The sequence below is a fragment of the Ranitomeya variabilis genome, chromosome 3 (assembly GCF_051348905.1).
Source record: "Ranitomeya variabilis isolate aRanVar5 chromosome 3, aRanVar5.hap1, whole genome shotgun sequence".
Taxonomy (NCBI): Eukaryota; Metazoa; Chordata; class Amphibia; order Anura; family Dendrobatidae; genus Ranitomeya; species Ranitomeya variabilis.
Window position 1 is genome coordinate 135,878,859 of NC_135234.1, and position 17,445 is coordinate 135,896,303.

The following is a 17,445-nucleotide window of genomic DNA, read 5'->3' on the forward strand; positions in this document are numbered from 1 at the left end:
AGATACAGGCTTTAGTAAAGATACATGAAGAACTGGGTGTACCTTCATAGTCCTAGGCAGCTTCAGCCGGCAGGCCACAGAGCTCACAATGCCGTTGATCTTGAAAGGGCCAATGAATTTCTGTCCAAGTTTTTGTGAAGGAACGTTTAATTTCAGATTCTTAGTTGCTAACCACACGGAATCTCCTACCTTGAACATGGGTGCAGGTTATGGAATCTATCAGCCGATCTCTTATAACGTTCTTGAGCTGTGGTCAGGGATTCCTTCAGAACCTCCAGATTCTGTCTCATCGCAGTCAGCCTTTCCTCCACTGACAGAACCGGAGAATTAATTGGAGACCTAGGTAAAATACACGGATGATAACCCAGATTGGCAAAGAAAGGTGTAAATTTAGTGGAGGCACTCTGAGAATTATTATATGAAAATTCGGCTAACGGCAACAACTCCAACCAATCGTCCTGGAGATGGCTGACATAACATCTTAGATATTGTTCCAGCGTCTGGTTGGTACGCTCAGTCTGACCATTTGTCTGGGGATGGTAAGCAGAAGAGAGACAGACATTAATATTGAGTGCAGAGCAAAACCCCTTCCAGAATCTTGAAGTGAACTGTACTTCACGGTCAGAGATGATCTCATCCGGAACCCCGTGCAACCAAAAGACATTCTGTATAACCAAGTTCACTGTATCTTTAGCTGAGGGGAGGCCGGTGCACAGAACAAAATGAGCAGCTTTAGTCAGGCGATCAACTACCACCATGATTGCATTCATGCCCCCCGATGTAGGCAGCTCCACAATAAAGTCCATTGATATAGACCCCCAAGGGCGGGACGGAACAGGTAATGGTTGTAGAAGACCCGTAGGTGCCACATGAGGAGACTTGTAACGGGCACATAACTCGCAAGAGAGAACATAGTCCTTGGTATCCTTCAGGCAAGTTGGCCACCAGAAGAATCGGCTCAGGATCTCTTGTGTCTTCTGTACCCCCCTGTGACCAGCCAACTTGGAGTCATGTACCAACTTGAGGATCTGCAGACGGATGACCTCCGGGACGTAGATACGTCGATCTCTGAACCACATGCCACCCTTAAAGACAAGATTAATATCCACAGGTGGGTTGGCCAGAAATACATCACCTTCATAGGCCTCCCTGCATTCCTTCCACAAGTCCTGATCGTGGATAACTCCGATGAAATTGGCATCATATAGAATGGTCTTGGATGGGGCTCCAGGTACGGAATCCGCAGCATGGATTCGGGATAAAGCATCAGCCTTCCCATTACGAGAACCTGGACGGTACGAGATAACAAAGTTAAATTGATTTAAAAATAAGTTCCAACGAGCCTGACGAGGAGAAAGACATCTAGCGGATCGAAGGAACTCTAGATTGCGATGGTCAGTTAGCACTATGATCTGTTGTGCAGCTCCTTGCAGATGATGCCTCCACTCTTTGAAAGCCGCAATAATAGCCAGCAATTCCTTGTCTCCCACGTCGTAATTCTTCTCTGCTGAGGTTAGTCTATGGGAAAAGAAAGCACAAGGATGTAGCAGACTCTTCTCTCCAGTTCTTTGGGAGAGAATAGCCCCCAAAGCATTATCAGAAGCGTCCACCTCCACAATGAAAGGAAGTGTTGGATCTGGGTGTATCAACAGCGGTGCTGATGTGAAACAGATCTTAAGCCGATCAAAAGCTTCTTGAGCCTGTGATGACCACTTAAAGGGCTTTTCCTTCTTTGTCAAGGAAGTAATGGGATGGATAATATCAGAAAAATTTCGAATGAAGCGTCTGTAGAAATTTGCAAAACCAATAAAACGTTGGACCTCCTTAACGTTCTTGGGTACCGGCCAGTCAAGGATAGCCTGAATCTTACCAGATTCCATGTTCAGCCCCTGGGGAGAGATGATATAACCTAAGAACTGTATCTCAGAATGATAGAACTCGCATTTCTCCGGCTTAATATACAGATGGTTCTCTTTCAGACGTCTTAAAACAGTTTTGACATGTTCTTCATGTTCCTGTAGAGAGTCAGAAAAGATTAGTATATCGTCCAAATAGATCACTACAAACTGGTCCAACAAATCTCTGAAAATGTCATTAGCAAGGTGTTGAAATGTTGCAGGGGCGTTACAAAGCCCAAAGGGCATCACAAGATATTCAAAGTGTCCATACCGGCATCTGAATGCTGTCTTCCACTCATCCCCTGGACGAATACGCACCAAATTATAAGCCCCACGAAGATCCAGTTTAGAGAACACAGCATGGCGGACTCTTTCCAGTAATTCGGGAATCAGAGGCAAAGGGTAACGGTTTCGTACGGTTACCTTATTGAGTTCTCGATAGTCAACACAGGGTCTCAGGGTCCTATCCTTCTTCTTTACAAAAAAGATAGGTGCCCCTGCTGGTGAGGAAGAAGGACGTATGAAGCCTTTGGCCAGATTTTCATCAATATACTCTTTTAAGGCTTGAAGCTCAGGTGTCGCCAAAGGGTATACATTACCAAAAGGAATGGCTACCCCGGGAAGCAGCTCAATGGGACAGTCATAATGCCTATGTGGAGGAAGCTGATCTGCATTCTTCTTGTCACAGATGTCAGAGAACTCTTTATAAGCTGGAGGTAAAGAAAATACCTGTACATGTGGTTCCGTAGCCGTGGACTCAGAGACAGCTTCTGTTAACGCTGAGTTGCTCCTTGTTGGGAAGATAATCTCCTTGGTCTCCCAGTTCATAATTGGGTTCTGAGAACGCAACCAAGGAATGCCTAAAATCACAGGAAAATGAGGAGAAGAAATTAGCAAGAAGGAAAGTTGTTCCTGATGATTAGGCTCCAACAAAATTTCAAGGGGTACGGTCTCCTGATCCACAGGCCCAGAGATTAAAGGTGACCCTTCCACTGTTTCCATGGTAATTGGAGAGGCTCTTTGCTGAATTTTAATACCATGTTCCTTGGCAAATGCGATATCCATGAAATTGCCACCTGCACCAGAGTCAATCATAGCTGAACTGGAAATCCACTGTCCTGAACACAGGATCTTAATAGGGAGAGAACAGTGAGAGTTCTTTTCCTTCAGCTCCTTAGGGGGTGAAGTCATAGAAAGTGAATGGAATACAGCGTTTAAAGGCAGGCTACATTCAAAGATGTCAGATTCATCATCACAGTTGTCATACTCCCCTGTTGCTGCTAGTACCTTGTTAGGCCGTCTAGGACACTTAGGACAATTGATCAAGAAGTGGTCAGACTGGCCACAGTAGAAACATAGACTTTCACGAAGGCAATGCTCCCGGTGCTCATTGATCTCGCGCCTCTGAACGGAATCAATTTGCATGGGCACCTCCTCCACCTCCTGAGAGGTTTTACCTGCAGGCTCTTTGGAAGGAAGGGAAAAGTTAGAAACACGGTTATATGCAGCAAATTTCTCCTGCCTACGCTCAGTAAGGCGAATGTCTATGCGCACACAATGCTGTATAAATGTCTCTAGCTCTTGTGGTGACTCAGAGCGGGCTAGTTCATCTTTTACAATACTAGACAGACCCCTTTTAAAAATAGGCAATTGTGCATAACTGTCCCAATTGGTATCTACTGCCAATCTGAATTCAGTGGCATACTCAATAATAGAACGTTTAGCCTGGCGTAAAGACAACAAAGCAGATTCAGCCGTTGCACGGCGATTAGGGTCATCAAACATTAATGCCATAGCGACCAAGAAATCATCCAAGTCATTTAACCGTGGGTCACAAGACTCAATCATCAGATTCACCCAGGCAAGCGCTCGTGAGGTCAGTAGCATTATTACACACAATACTTTGGATCTATCAGTAGGAAAACAGTCAGCATGCACAAAATATAGCATACATTGATTCACAAAGCCACGAAATTTGTCGCGATCACCATTAAATCTGAATGGGGGCAACTTAGGTGGGCGAGCTGGTGGTGGTTGCCCAGAGGGTAAAGTCACTTGTGCAGCTATTTGCGTGCTTATGTCCTGAAAAGCCCGTCCATACTGGGACTCTATGCCAGCAAGTTTGTTTTCCTGGGCTACCATGTGGTTGCTCAAGTCCTGCAAAGTTTGTCCAAACACTTGTTTATTGTGTTCAAAGCTTCCAAACTTCTTTTGCAGACCTTCCACATCTTTCTGCAGTGATCTAATTATGGAAAACACCTGCTCTAATTTGCTTTCTGCAGTCATTGTTCCAGCAGTCTCCTTTTTTTTTTTTTTTAGTCTAGAGTATCCTGTAATAATTATAGGGGATAACTCAGGAGACTCTTTGCGTGGAACAAGACAACTACAGGACACAGTTTTATAAGTGGTAAAGTCTATATTATCACACGGTGATTCAAACAGGTGCAGAGAGAAACTCAAGTCCACAACACTTGGTGCAAATATCAAATGCAGCTCAGCAGTCTATAGGAAACTTCAGAGGAAAATGCAATCAAGCAGAAAGTCTATGAAGCACAGTTATTCTTGAGGATACCTAGTCTCAGGTTATTGCAAAGCAGAAACAGCTTACATGTCCAGCAAATGCAGATGGAAGTAAACACGAACAGCAGATGAAGGAGGATTACTGGAAACTTGTGTATGCAGCAGGAACTCAGAGCAGAGTAGCAGGATCACCACACAGGTTCACAGGAGCAGGTGTATAGCCAGGGAGTAATCAGAGGTCAGGAGCTGGATGCAAGGCAGAATACTCTAGCACAGACTGAAGGCTGGGGTGGAGTTTTATAGCAGGAAGACACAGTGCACATGAGACCAAAGACGCCATCTTGGAAAAGGGCATTAATGCACAAAAGGTAAAAAATGTTCAGAGTCCTGACAGCCATACTAGGGCCTCACCAGATAGATGGGACATGATGAAGGCTACTTTGGCAAGGTCCGAGATGTAATGATAAGCCAGGAGTTCAAAGTGCAGCATGCACTGGTTAATGAACCCCTAACACAGAGCGGGATCTCCACCAAAGCATGGAGGAGCTGACAAATGAGGTCCGGAACCTGGTGCATAAATGGCAGCCTGGTGGGTCATCGTCGTGGTAACTGCCGCCTGAGAGGAACTGGAAGTAGCAGGTACAGCCAGCGTGTATAGATGGGTATTCACAGTCCGTAGATAAGATATAATCTTATTCTGCTGATCCTTCTGGCAGGAGACCTCCTGGTATAGGTCCGAGATGGAAGACGCATGGGAGCCAGAGAATTCCATGGCCTGTGCAAACTGTAACAGGCGGGGGGTGGAACTACTGTGCTGGAGCCAAAGGAAGACCTAGAGTGCCATGACTAGGGGCCTCATCCACTGACAGGCAGCAGCATACGATACCAAGATCTGAGGAAAGACAAGGGAAGTGGTCCAGGTGCTACTATAGGACTGACCTTGGGTGGATGGCAGCTGACCCCCTAGGAATGGGTAGCTGAAGCGGCCGAGGGAATATCCAATAGATGCAGGCAGGCGGAGGAAGATGACAGAGGGAAGTGTGTGCACACACGCCCTAAGCACAGTGCCCATGGACCGGTGTGTGGTGCATGCACCCCGGGTAGCAGCAGACACAGAAGGAGCAGGACCAAGGCTGCGGTGATGAGTACACTGGCATCTCTGTATGGGGAGAGGGACTGCAGGCAGAGACACCGGCTCTACAAAATGGTTAATGATCACATATACAGTCTGTGTCTTTTCTCTCATGAGCCACAAGTACAGTGGGATGTAAAAGTTTAGGAAAGTTTAGGCACCCCTGGTTATTGTGAACAGTTAAGCAAGTTGAAGATTAAATGATCTCTAAAATGTCTAAACTTAAAGATGACACATTCCCTTTGTATTTTAGGCAAAAAAAAAATATGTATTGATATTTTTTTACATTTTAAAAGTTGTACCACAACTCCAAAGTCTGCTAAATATTTCTGAAGATTTTTTGCAGTCAAGTGGGGGTTCTGATTTGCCTCTCTAGCAATCCTATGAGCAGCTCTCACTGATATTTTGCTTTGTCTTCCAGACCTTATCCTGACCTCCACTGTTCGTGTTAGCTGCCATTTTTTAATTACATTTCAAATTGAGGAAAGGGCAACTTGAAAATGCTTTGCTGTCTTCTTATAACCTTCTCCTGCTTTGTGAGCCTCCACCATTTTCAGAGTGCTAGGCAGCTACTTAGAAGAACCCATGGCTGCAGATTTTAAGCACAAGGTTACAGGAAACTGGGTTTTTATAAAGCTGGGAAATTTACATCACCTTTTCCTAACAATGATAGTGAACAAGTCATAACACTAACAGCCTAATTAAGGTCTGAAACCTTGGTCAAAGTTATCTGAGCACACAAATCTCCAAACTTTTGCATTGGCCCATTTTCCTTTTTGTATTTTTTTTTTTGCCTACAATACAAAGGAATTGTGTTCTCTGTAACTTTAGCTCTTTTAGGGATCATTTCATCTTCAACTTGCTTAACTGGTCACAATTATAGTAATTTTGATCACAGGTACTCAAGCTTTTACATGCCATTTTACATGCTAGTGAGTTATTGGTATTAGTTATCAATTAGGATCAATTAGCTATCTTATATTAGTTTGTAATTTGACACTGGTGCAGATGGTTACCCTCAAGAATTTGGTTGTAGTGTCTTGTAATTGATAGGCCAATGTTAAAGAATGCAATCCTTAATGGCTCAATAGTTTAAAGTGTAGTCCATTGTGAAACTTGTAGCCTAATGGATCATAAAGTTGGCAATATACTTGAGTTGGCTGTTGGCTGAATTTATTTGGCAGACATCTAATTCTCCTGCCCCATACTTACCGTACATTCTTGACAGAATGTTGCATGTGTTCCCACTGGTGGCTCAGAGACACATTTGGGTTATGCTTATTTCCAGAGAAAAACAGATGACTAAAATTCAACATGTCTGATCCTTCTTCTTAGTTACATCACCTGTCAGGGAACATTTGAGGTCCCCAGTCAGATAAGATAGCCAGCCCTGTTTAAATTCTATAGCTTCAGAAGACTTTTCTCCAGGTAGACAAATTGAGTTACTGTGATTCTAGTAGAGCTTATGTTGAACTTCATAAACCTGTATTTTTTAAAATCTATGTACACTAACTATGGTAACTATATGTGAGGTTCATCATGATCATGAGAGAGATAATGGAATAAGTGTCAATGGATAAAAGTTCTGTTTTTTCCGGTCTATACATTGGTGGAATAGCAATTACTATTATATGGAGTGAGTAAGATTCACTCCAGATAGGTTTCTCATCCACTTTGTCTTGGCTAAACTCATAACATAGTCAATTTAGGGTTAACATTAAATAGATGCAACTGTTATTATTAAAGATAAGCACATTGGTTTAAGGCAAAATCCAATTTTCTTCTTATTTACTTCAGGCAAATCCATTAAAATGATAGCTGGCCCCCATTTTATTTGGAAAATATAATAAGGCAGAAAGGGTTTAAAAAAATCAGAAATTATTATACTCACCCAAACGTCACCCGTTCCACCACACACACCAACTCAGGTATGGGTGTTTCCTTCTGTCCAGTAGAGTATTGTCTCTTAGAAATAATTTTCTTCATTTTGTTTTTCCAATATTTATTATGCTCAGGAGTCTGGAAAGACCTCAGAGCATAATCATAGTAATTTCCAAGCAGAATTTAATTGAATCTACCAAATTTCGTAAGATTCAGCTATCCGTATGCACAATATCTAAGCACTTAAGTATCACCTATAGGATAATCTGATGGATTGTTCTACAGATGGAGGAATGATTCCAGCAAAGATTAAACATGAATGGAAATTTAACAGTACTAAGTTATGTTTTTTCCTGTCTCCATTGTGCCTGAATAATTAAACAATGTTTTGCCAAGAGGAATTAAGGAAGAGAAGAGAATGAATCACTGCCGTCAACATTTCCTGCACAGAAAAGTGATTATTATCCTTCCTGACCATTCAACTACGCCTGGTAACACAATTCCAGTAACAGTCAGGCTGCCGTCACACTATCAGTATTTGGTCAGTATTTTACATCAGTATTTGGAAGCCAAAACCAGGAGTGGGTAATAAATGCAGAAGTGGTGCATATGTTTCTATTATACTTTTCCTCCGATTGTTCCACTCCTGGTTTTGGCTACAAATACTGATGTAAAATACTGACCAAATACTGCTAGTGTGATGGCAGCCACATACTGCACTCTACCGAATATCACCTGTAATAGGCGCCTCCACCCACCATATGTCAGTTATTGTACTGGTCTCCCATATGGCAGAGGAGTTTTTGAGTCCTCTCAGACACCAGGGCCCACGTGCCCCCTTCTACAATTCCTATAGCAATACCTGCATACCATTAAGAGAAAGTTCATACTTCGTGATTTTTGTCTTTTTGTGTTCGGACGGGCTACCAAGAATCAGTATCATATTCAATGTTGCTAATATCCTATGCCTCATTAAATTATGTTTAGCATAATTTACATTTAATGATCTGTCATTCTTTTAGTGATTGTGTGCCCACGATAGTTTAATGGCGCCAATGTTTTTTATTTATTGTTTACTATTCTTTTTCCTCATTCCACATGGGACTTTTTTCATTACCTTTATAACACAATTTTTCTACTTTCTTTTTTTAGATTAATTGGAAATAAACTAAGCGAAAAGTTATAAAAGTATATATTTTTGGTGCATAACGTGTTCAGCTAGTGTTCATTAATGACCGTTGGAGGACATTCACACTTAGAGGCAGTGGCATTGGACTTCACAAGAGAAGACAGAAATGGTTGCAAACAGCTTCTAGCTTCTCCTCAGGATCCTCAGCTGAGGACCTGACCTGCTCCTGCTAGATTACAAGAGCTTTCATTTAGCAAAGACATGTCTGTAGCCCCTCCAGTTACAATCACATGATGCTTCAGTATTGCTTCAGCTCAGTACCACCAGAACAGAGAGAAACCATTCAATTCCTCACTTATACTTGATCCTTAGTTATCTAGCGGTCTTGTATGCTGGAGGGAAATACAAAGCAGAAATGAAAACAAATGTGATTTCCATGTAGTAAACAATAAGGGAAGTTTAAGATTTAACCAATATGTGAGATCTCGTCTTCCTCATTATCTTTCTCCCTTCCTCATTTTTAAAAAACCCATAACTAACATGCTGAAATCAACATCATTTAAAAATATCACTTTTGCATCATAGAAAATAAAAGCACTACTACAAAACTAATGTTACAGAGAAGGAGGAGGAAAAGTGGGAAACGATTCAGTAACATTTTCATTTTCTTCATTGAAAACCCTGGTGTTTGTATGTATAGAAGTCCAGTGGGTGGTCCTATTCTGTGATTGACAGTCTTTCCTGTATGACTGTGATATGGTAGCTGTCATTCACTAGTAGTAGTTGTAATAAATACTTACCTACAAACCTTTGGTATATATCATGGTGCTCAGCTTCTGCATCTATATGCTGTGAGTGCACTGAACGTACAACGTGGATCACATTTTTTTTGCATTGCGTCTCATGTTTTTTAATATTATTAAAACAAATTTTTTTGATTAACTGATGTATTTGGAAGGGAAGCGATGGAAAGAAAAAAAAAATCTGCAGTTATGTGTTTTTTCTATGGCTGACATTGTGTGATTTAAAGGCCACTCTCTTATCAGTGATAGACAGGTCACTTTTCTTTCAGTTACCTTACTGTCCTGTTCAAAATCTAGTGGAAGTAAATCTAATGATGTCAATCCCTGTGATGGATGCACAGAAAGCTCCTCATGAGGAAGACTCAGTGTCTGGTGTGTTCAGTATAGTTTGCACATCGTGCCAAACACTGACTGTCTTCTTCACTAGGATGACTGGTGCAGGAGTGAAGAAGCGACTGTTTCCTCGCTCCCGTGCTGGTCAGCAAATTATGCAGATTGTACCAGACACTGAGAGTCTTCCAGAATCAGGAGGAAGACTGTATATTTATAAATTGAAAATTACTTAAGGAAAACCTGTCATCTCCCGAAACAATATTAACCCACAGATATGGGGTTAATCTACTAGTTAATAGCATTCCAAAGTTGTGTGGCCACAGTACTGAAACACAGCTACTGGGAGAAAATTAACCTTATTCCTCCCAGCAGCCTCTGGCTTTCAGTCATGAAAGTGTGGCCAGCGCAGCCTCAGTCATTGCTCAGTGCATCGTGAGCAACAATTGTAAGCTCAACTTAGCACATTGACCTGCAGTTTATCAGTGCTGTCAGTCAGTGTCGATGCATGCTAGCAGCTGCCGCTCTTTGTAGACTGAGCGGTAACCGAAGACACACCGCTATGCCTCTCTAACTTAAAGCTGGAGGCTGCAGGAAGGAGTAAAGTTCATTTCTTCCCAACAGTCATGCTTCCATTAAGGTGGCCACACAGCTTTCAAACACTGTTAACCTATTGATTAACCCCATATTATTATATGTGATTACACCCCTCATTAAAAGTGACTACACCCCTCACATTTTTGTAAATATTTCATTTTATTTTTTCATGGGACAACACTGAAGATATGACACTTTGATACAATGTTACATAGTTACATGGTTTGAAAAAAGACCTAGGTCCATCAAGTTCAATTTTTCCCTGCCAATTAAACATTTGGTCATTAAGTATGGTTAATTAGGTAAATTAACTATAGCCCATAATGTTATGCGCATTGAGGAAATCATCCAGCCATTTTTTAAAAGCTTCTGCCATTACTACCTCTTGTGGTAGGGAATTCTCACTGCTCCAACTGTAAAGAACCCTTTCCTATTTAGCTGCCGGAATCGCCGTTCTTCCACCTGTAGTGAGCCCCTCTGGTCCTAAGTATGGTCTTTTGACGGCATAAGTCATGCAACAGTCCTTTGTATTGACCACACATATATTTATACATGCTAATGAGATCCCCTCTGAGGTGTGGTGTATTTTTTTTAAGCTGAGCAAGCCCAATTTTTCCAACCTCTCATCATATGAGAGGTCATCCATCCCTTGTAATAACCTAGTTTCCCACCTTTGAACTGATTCTAACTTCTGAATATCATTTTTAAGATGTGGGGCCCAAAACTGGATCCCATATTCTAGATGTCGCCTCACAAGCGATTTATAAAGGAGTAACAATACGCTGGCATCGCGGGATTTTAGCTCTCTTTTTGTACACCCTAAAATATTTTTTCCTTTTATGACAATAGGTCCACGGTAGTATCTATTTATATCAACATGGCTAATACCTTGTAGCTTGTATAACATTGTAAATTTGGTGTGCCCTCAAAATAACTCACACAAAAATTAAAGTCTAATCCGCTGGAAACTAAAGTGAGTGCACACATAAGTGAAAATGGCCAAATTGTACCCAAAGTGTCAATAATTTGTTTCGCTACCATTATTTTCAAACACTGCCTTAACTATCTTGTGCATGGAGGTCACTAGAGCTTCACATGCTGCCACTGGCATCTTCTTCCACTCCTCCATGATGACATAATGGAGCTGGTGGATGTTGGCGACCTTACGCTCCTCCACCTTCCATTTGAGGATGCCCACAGATGTTCAATAGGGTATAGGTCTGGAGATATGCTTGGCCAGTCCAGCACTTTTACCCTCTATTTCTTTAGCAAGGCAGTGGTCGTCTTGGAGATGTGGAGGTCAGACCCCCACTATTCAGAAAGTTATAACAAAGCCCAGTTATCTGCCATAACTTTCTTTGATGATTATTACCCTTTATGCCTATTTAGAATGTACTCTAGAACCAGACATGAATGCTTATCACAATAATATGTATTATATATGTGCATTGTAGGAGCTAATTTCTGATGTGCGCAATCCACAATCCATGTCAAACTTTGAAAAGAAATGTTTAATCAGGATAAGAGCAAAAGGAGACCATACTTGTGGATTAAACACAAGCTGGGGCCAATGGGGTGAAGAGACATCATGTGGTAAGATTTCATTGTACAAAAGTCACAAAAAGCCATATTATATGTATATTTATATGGAATTCCATTATTCTGCACAGTAAAGATTAGGAGTAAAGGCTTCACTGTCTCGGAAAAGCTGAAATTGTACCTGAAATAAACATTACACTATATTTGTAGTATTCCTACAAATATTATAATAATACAATAATACAATTTGAGAATCCCTGAAGCCTGAATTCGGCAATGAAAAAGCTTCAGCTTATGTTTCTCAATCTCAAAATACTATTACAGCAAAAAGGTGCCTGAAAAATTGGACTTGCATTCCTATAATAGTTGCCTCCATGACCCAATGGAGGTCTAGGGTATATTTTGTTCTTCACCATAATGACAGTCACATTTATCCTCATCAACTCTATAGAATACTTATATGATAAGATGTCAATTTCTATATTTGGTCCATTTTTTTTATAAATCATTTACAACTTGTCTGATTGAATTGTACGAGCATAATAAGGAATATTTAACTTGCGGCAAAAAAAGCTTTGCTGCGAGTCGAATTTCCCACAAAAATCTGCGAGAACTGGCGAATTTAAATTTCTAAAGATCCATTCATCACTAATAACTTTTTTTTAGCAATTGGTTCTTAATGTGTTAATTAAAAATGGATGAAATTTGGATACAACTCTGAAGTCCAAAATCTGTCTTCCTAATTTCATCCATGTCTCACAGATCGCCATAGACTTTAAAGGCAGAGTCTGATCAGCATGATACGACATGTAGGGCGTGCTCTGACTGTCATGAACTGGAGACACTGACCTGTTTTTAAAACTGATGTGTGTATGGTTCAGTAAAATTCTATGGGTCAGTGTGATGGCCAAGAAAATAATCAGACTAGTATGTGTAGCTTAACAATCCAAACTTTCTCAGAACTGCCCTGATGATCGAACATCAAAGTGTAGAGGACATATTACACTTGCATAACATAGGCCATATTAGGATTTTTCATTGGGCGTAGACTTAAAAGAGTTGTCTCATCATAGTGCTTAAGGATTACACCAGCACTCCACTGTCTCTTCGTTTTCTGGAGCTGGCGAGCTCGCTGCTTCAAATTTTACACTCTCTGATTCTCCAAGTGGAGGCAGTTTTGGCTTCTACAGCAGTGTGGGGAAACTTTATCCTGCCAAGGGCCATTTAGATATTTATACCATCCTTCAGTGGCTGTACAAATTGCGCACTAAACCCGCTCACAAAGTACATCCTAACGGTCGCACTGTATAAGGACGTAATCTTACTTTAAAAGCGCCTCAGCGTTCAGTAGTGAACACTGCTTGCGACTGCTCATAGAGCAAGAAGAAACTAATGAGTAAAACACAGCTTAGGGTCCAAGCTTGGCGGTCCTTGGGAATCTGCCAGAGGGCTGGATAAAAGATCATCGAGGGCAGTAAATCGTCTACAGTGTCGGCACTGGCTCTACCGATGAGCCCTGCAGTCAATTAGCAGCAAACTCACTCTTTCCTCATTTGGCCGTAACTGACATGCGGAGAAAATCAGAGCTGCAGCATCTCTTATTTCCTCTGGATGTCTAATTTGTCTGTAGGAGGGGAGAGTGAAGCAGCCACTGATTGGCTGCATGCTTCGTAGGATGCAACAATGTCATGCAAGCCCCAGGAGTTGGCTCCAACACCAGCACCGGAGGTGAGTAAAGCTATTATTTTATAAGGGGAAACGTACTGATTGACGAGTTGTCCGAGTAGTTGACAACCCCTCTAAGGCATGCTGTGTATTTGTACTGTTCTCTTTATTCACTTTAATAGGCTGCATAATGTAAGATAATAGGCCTGGGGTACTGTGATTTTAGAATTGTGTTTGAACTAAGGTATTTAACACCTAGTAAAGGAATGTTGAGAATCACTACTCCAGTGATGGGATTCAGGTCTGCCTTCCTAAAAGTGTAGGTTAGTGGATAGGTTAATGGCAGTTTCAATATACAATTGTGCTCAAAAGTTTACATACCCCAGCAGAATTTTTGCTTTCTTGGCCTTTTTTCAGAGAATATGAATGATAACACCGAAACTTTTTCTTCACTCATGGTTAGTGGTTGGGTGAAGCCATTTATTGTGTTTTCTCTTTTTAACTCATAATGACAACCCAAAACATCCAAATGACCCTAAATAATAGTTATCATACCCCATTTCTTAATACTGTGTATTGCCCCCTCTAACTTCAATGACAGCTTGAAGTCTTTTGTAGTAGTTGTAGATGAGGTTCTTTATTTTCTCAGATGGTAAAGCTGCCCACTTTTCTTGGCAAAAAGCCTCCAGTTCCTGTAAATTCCTGGGCTGTCTAGCATGAACTGCGTGCTTGAGATCTCTGCAGAGTGGCTCAATGATATTGAGGTCAGGAGACTGAGATGGCCACTCCAGAAGCTTCACTTTGTTCTGCTGTAGTCAATGACAGGTCAACTTTGCCAAGTGTTTTGAATCGTTGTCATGTGATGAAGTCATGAATTAATGCACTGTGGAATCAGTGGCGCTATATTAGAGAGTAAAATAAATAAGTGGGGTGTGTCTCTTAATGAATTAGGTCATGGGTGCACAACATTTTTTGGTCCAGAGGCTGCATTGTCATATTGAACTGATCTGAATGGCTGCAAAAAAGGGGTATTTATATGAATACATCAGCACAACCAAGTTTTGAGTATTTGATAACGATTTGGACAGTTTCTGCTCCAAAAAAATCAATGTGAACAAATTCAAACTTACACTGAGTTTTTGAAGCAGAAACTCAACCAAACCCTCTTCATAATCTCAAAACTAAGTTTTGAGGATTTTTCAGTTTTAACATGAAGCATGTTATAGATTGCTACATGATCCACCATCAGTGCATGAAAGCAGTGCCAGAACCATCATCAGTACAGGAATATATTACCAAGCTTAATACAGTGATCAATTGCAGTTTCAGGTCAGCCCCATATACACTGTTATCATGTAAACCTGCAACTCCTAGTAGGTCCTTAACAATAGTAAGGAAATATTCTGAGTTGTCGTTACCAACCATCATCAGACTGTAGAAAATACAGGAACCACAGCACTGATGAGACACAGGAAGGAATACAAATAAACAGTTATATCCAGATACCTTATAGGTTACATCTTCTCTGATCATTCCCATCCCTTTTTCCGGCATGTCCTTGTCTCCTCTGCGCTGTAGCACCAGCAGAAGTGTGATGAGATCACAGTGTAACAAGCTCATCACGCTGCTGCCCATCAGGGTTGGTCTGAGAAGCGCTCCTCTGCTCTGCCCCTGTCCCAGGGCCATAATGTTAAACTGTATTCGCTTCTGAAAAGACAAATACAGCTGAACAGAGGAAGATGAAAACCAGAATCGCCTGGGTCTCTGGGGGGTCGCACAACATCCTTGGTGAGCAGCATGCGTCCCGCGTTCCATTTATTGTGCAGGCCTGAATTAGGTGTATCTTATTCCACTGGTCCCTCACATTAAGATTGGCATGCACTGGTGTCTAGTATACATAACTGTGGTAAAAAAAATAAATAAATAAATTAAAAAATAGCAAGATAGAGAGTTAAAATAGAACTGTAATTTTGAATAACTTATGTTTATTTAATAGGAAATATCTTAGGAAGTAATTCTTCAATTCATTTTGTGTCCAAATTTTGATGTTTATGGGCTAAAAAACACTCTAAAATGCTGGCTACCAGTGGTTGCAACTCTTCTTAGTTCGTTGTTTATTGCCAATCATTAGGCAAAATCTGTCTCAAATAACATAGACGCCAAGCTGGACCACTGGAAGTGAGGGGTGATAGCTCATTAGCTGAAAAGGCATATGCCAGATGAAAATCCCATTTGAGCAGGAAGGCATCCATTTCTTGCCACCATTCCCTGGGATCCAGTAAACATAATATCTTTACCTTCCTATTCTGTGTGACTGCAATACTATCTATGACTGAAAGCCCCCATAGATCAACATTCTGATGAAACACTCTCTGACTCAGATTCCACTGCCCGTTTCAGTTGAATGAGGCTCAAAGTCTACTTTGAATTCACTTACCCCTTATTGTGAGGCGCTGTTAAAGATAAGAGGTGAGACTCCACCAAACGCGTTAGATAGGCTTCCTTACAGCAACCACCCACCATCCATACGTCCTCCCTAGTATATCCCCGCAGGGATCCCCATATTTCTATACCTCTGGAAAAATCTTCCTTACTGGGACTTTATGACCCCATTCTGGGTCCATCACCTTATACTGCTTGTCTTTTGATCCTCATAAAGATAACACTTCAGCAGTCGTTATCCTGGAGAAGGTCAATGCTGACCAAAACGTTTATTAACATTGGACTGTAATAGAAATACTTCACCGTATCTACATAAGTTGAGTGCCAAATTTTATTTCTAACTGAAATCTGTAGCAATGACCTACGATATATGATTCATCCAAGGAACTCCTCTGTATAGATTTTTGGTCTCCAATGAGTAAGATTGAGACGCCGTTGAAGAAAGGGTAATTTTTCCAACCAACTTCAAAGCAAATTTGTTTACCAGAATCTCCCATTGCAACAAGAGGGTGTGTATATAGGGTGTGTATATGTGACCATGTTACTACTGGAGTGCAGGAGGTTAGAGTACCTAACAGCAATATTGCCTTCCTTAGAGTTGTGACCAGATTGCTTATTAATTTTGACATTTAGCAAGACACGTTCTTCTCATGCTTCTCCTTTGGGAGATAACAACTCTGATTCACTGAGTCTAGGAGAAGACCAGGGAAAACCTGCACTTTTTTAGGCTCTAATTTTGATTTTATTTTTTTTTCTAACTGGAGTAGCCAAACCAAACCTTGTCAAAGTTGCCCTTAACTCTGCAGTGCTCGATAGATATGCCCACAATAAGGAAATCATCGAACTAAGGTATCACCAATGCTTCTTTCTTTCATAGGTAAGTTGTTATTTCTGCTATAATCTCCATAAAGCCTTGAGGGCCCAATGACAATTGAAGCTAAGAACCAGAAACTGAAAGCCTGATTTCTTCTTTTAAGCTAAAAGTTAATCTCGGGAATTTTTGGTGTTTCATGTGAATTGGAACATGATAGTACACGTCCTTTAAATCCTAGACTACCATATAGCAATCTGAAACCAGAAGCTGAATAGCCTATCTTATAGACTCCATTTTAAATTGTCTAACTCTCAGGAATCTGTTTGGCCTCTACAGGTTGTAGCAAAGTCAGGTAGTACTGGGTTAAATCCTAGCTGCATAGGTTTTGATTAGTGGCACCTGGGGAACTCTGCACATGATTAAGCTAAGTGTTCACCTTAGATAAGCAAAGCCTACTAGGGGTTCAAGAATCCAATCAATCTAAGCAGGGGTAAGCAGAATCAGATTTCATAAATAAAATATAACTTTTACTGTCCAAGATTAAAATATTGGTAGCCAATACCTTGCAATGACTTATACAGACATTAAAGTGAACCAGTACTCAATCAAAAAATGGTTGGATCTTACCATTAGATGTTTTCACTCAACAAAAATATCACGCAGGAGGAAGAAAAGGGAATTAAAATCAGATAACT

General features: G+C 41.0%; 1 protein-coding gene across 2 annotated transcripts in view; it reads left to right on the forward strand.

Annotated features, from left to right (window-relative positions):
- Positions 1–17,445, forward strand: part of LOC143818012 (granulocyte-macrophage colony-stimulating factor receptor subunit alpha-like) — a 94,577-nt gene that overhangs the window by 33,884 nt on the left and 43,248 nt on the right. For both annotated transcript variants that reach the window (XM_077299463.1, XM_077299464.1), the window contains one exon: positions 11,745–11,883. In XM_077299463.1, coding sequence (XP_077155578.1) covers positions 11,745–11,883 — 139 coding nt within the window. The remainder of the gene's footprint in view (positions 1–11,744; positions 11,884–17,445) is intronic.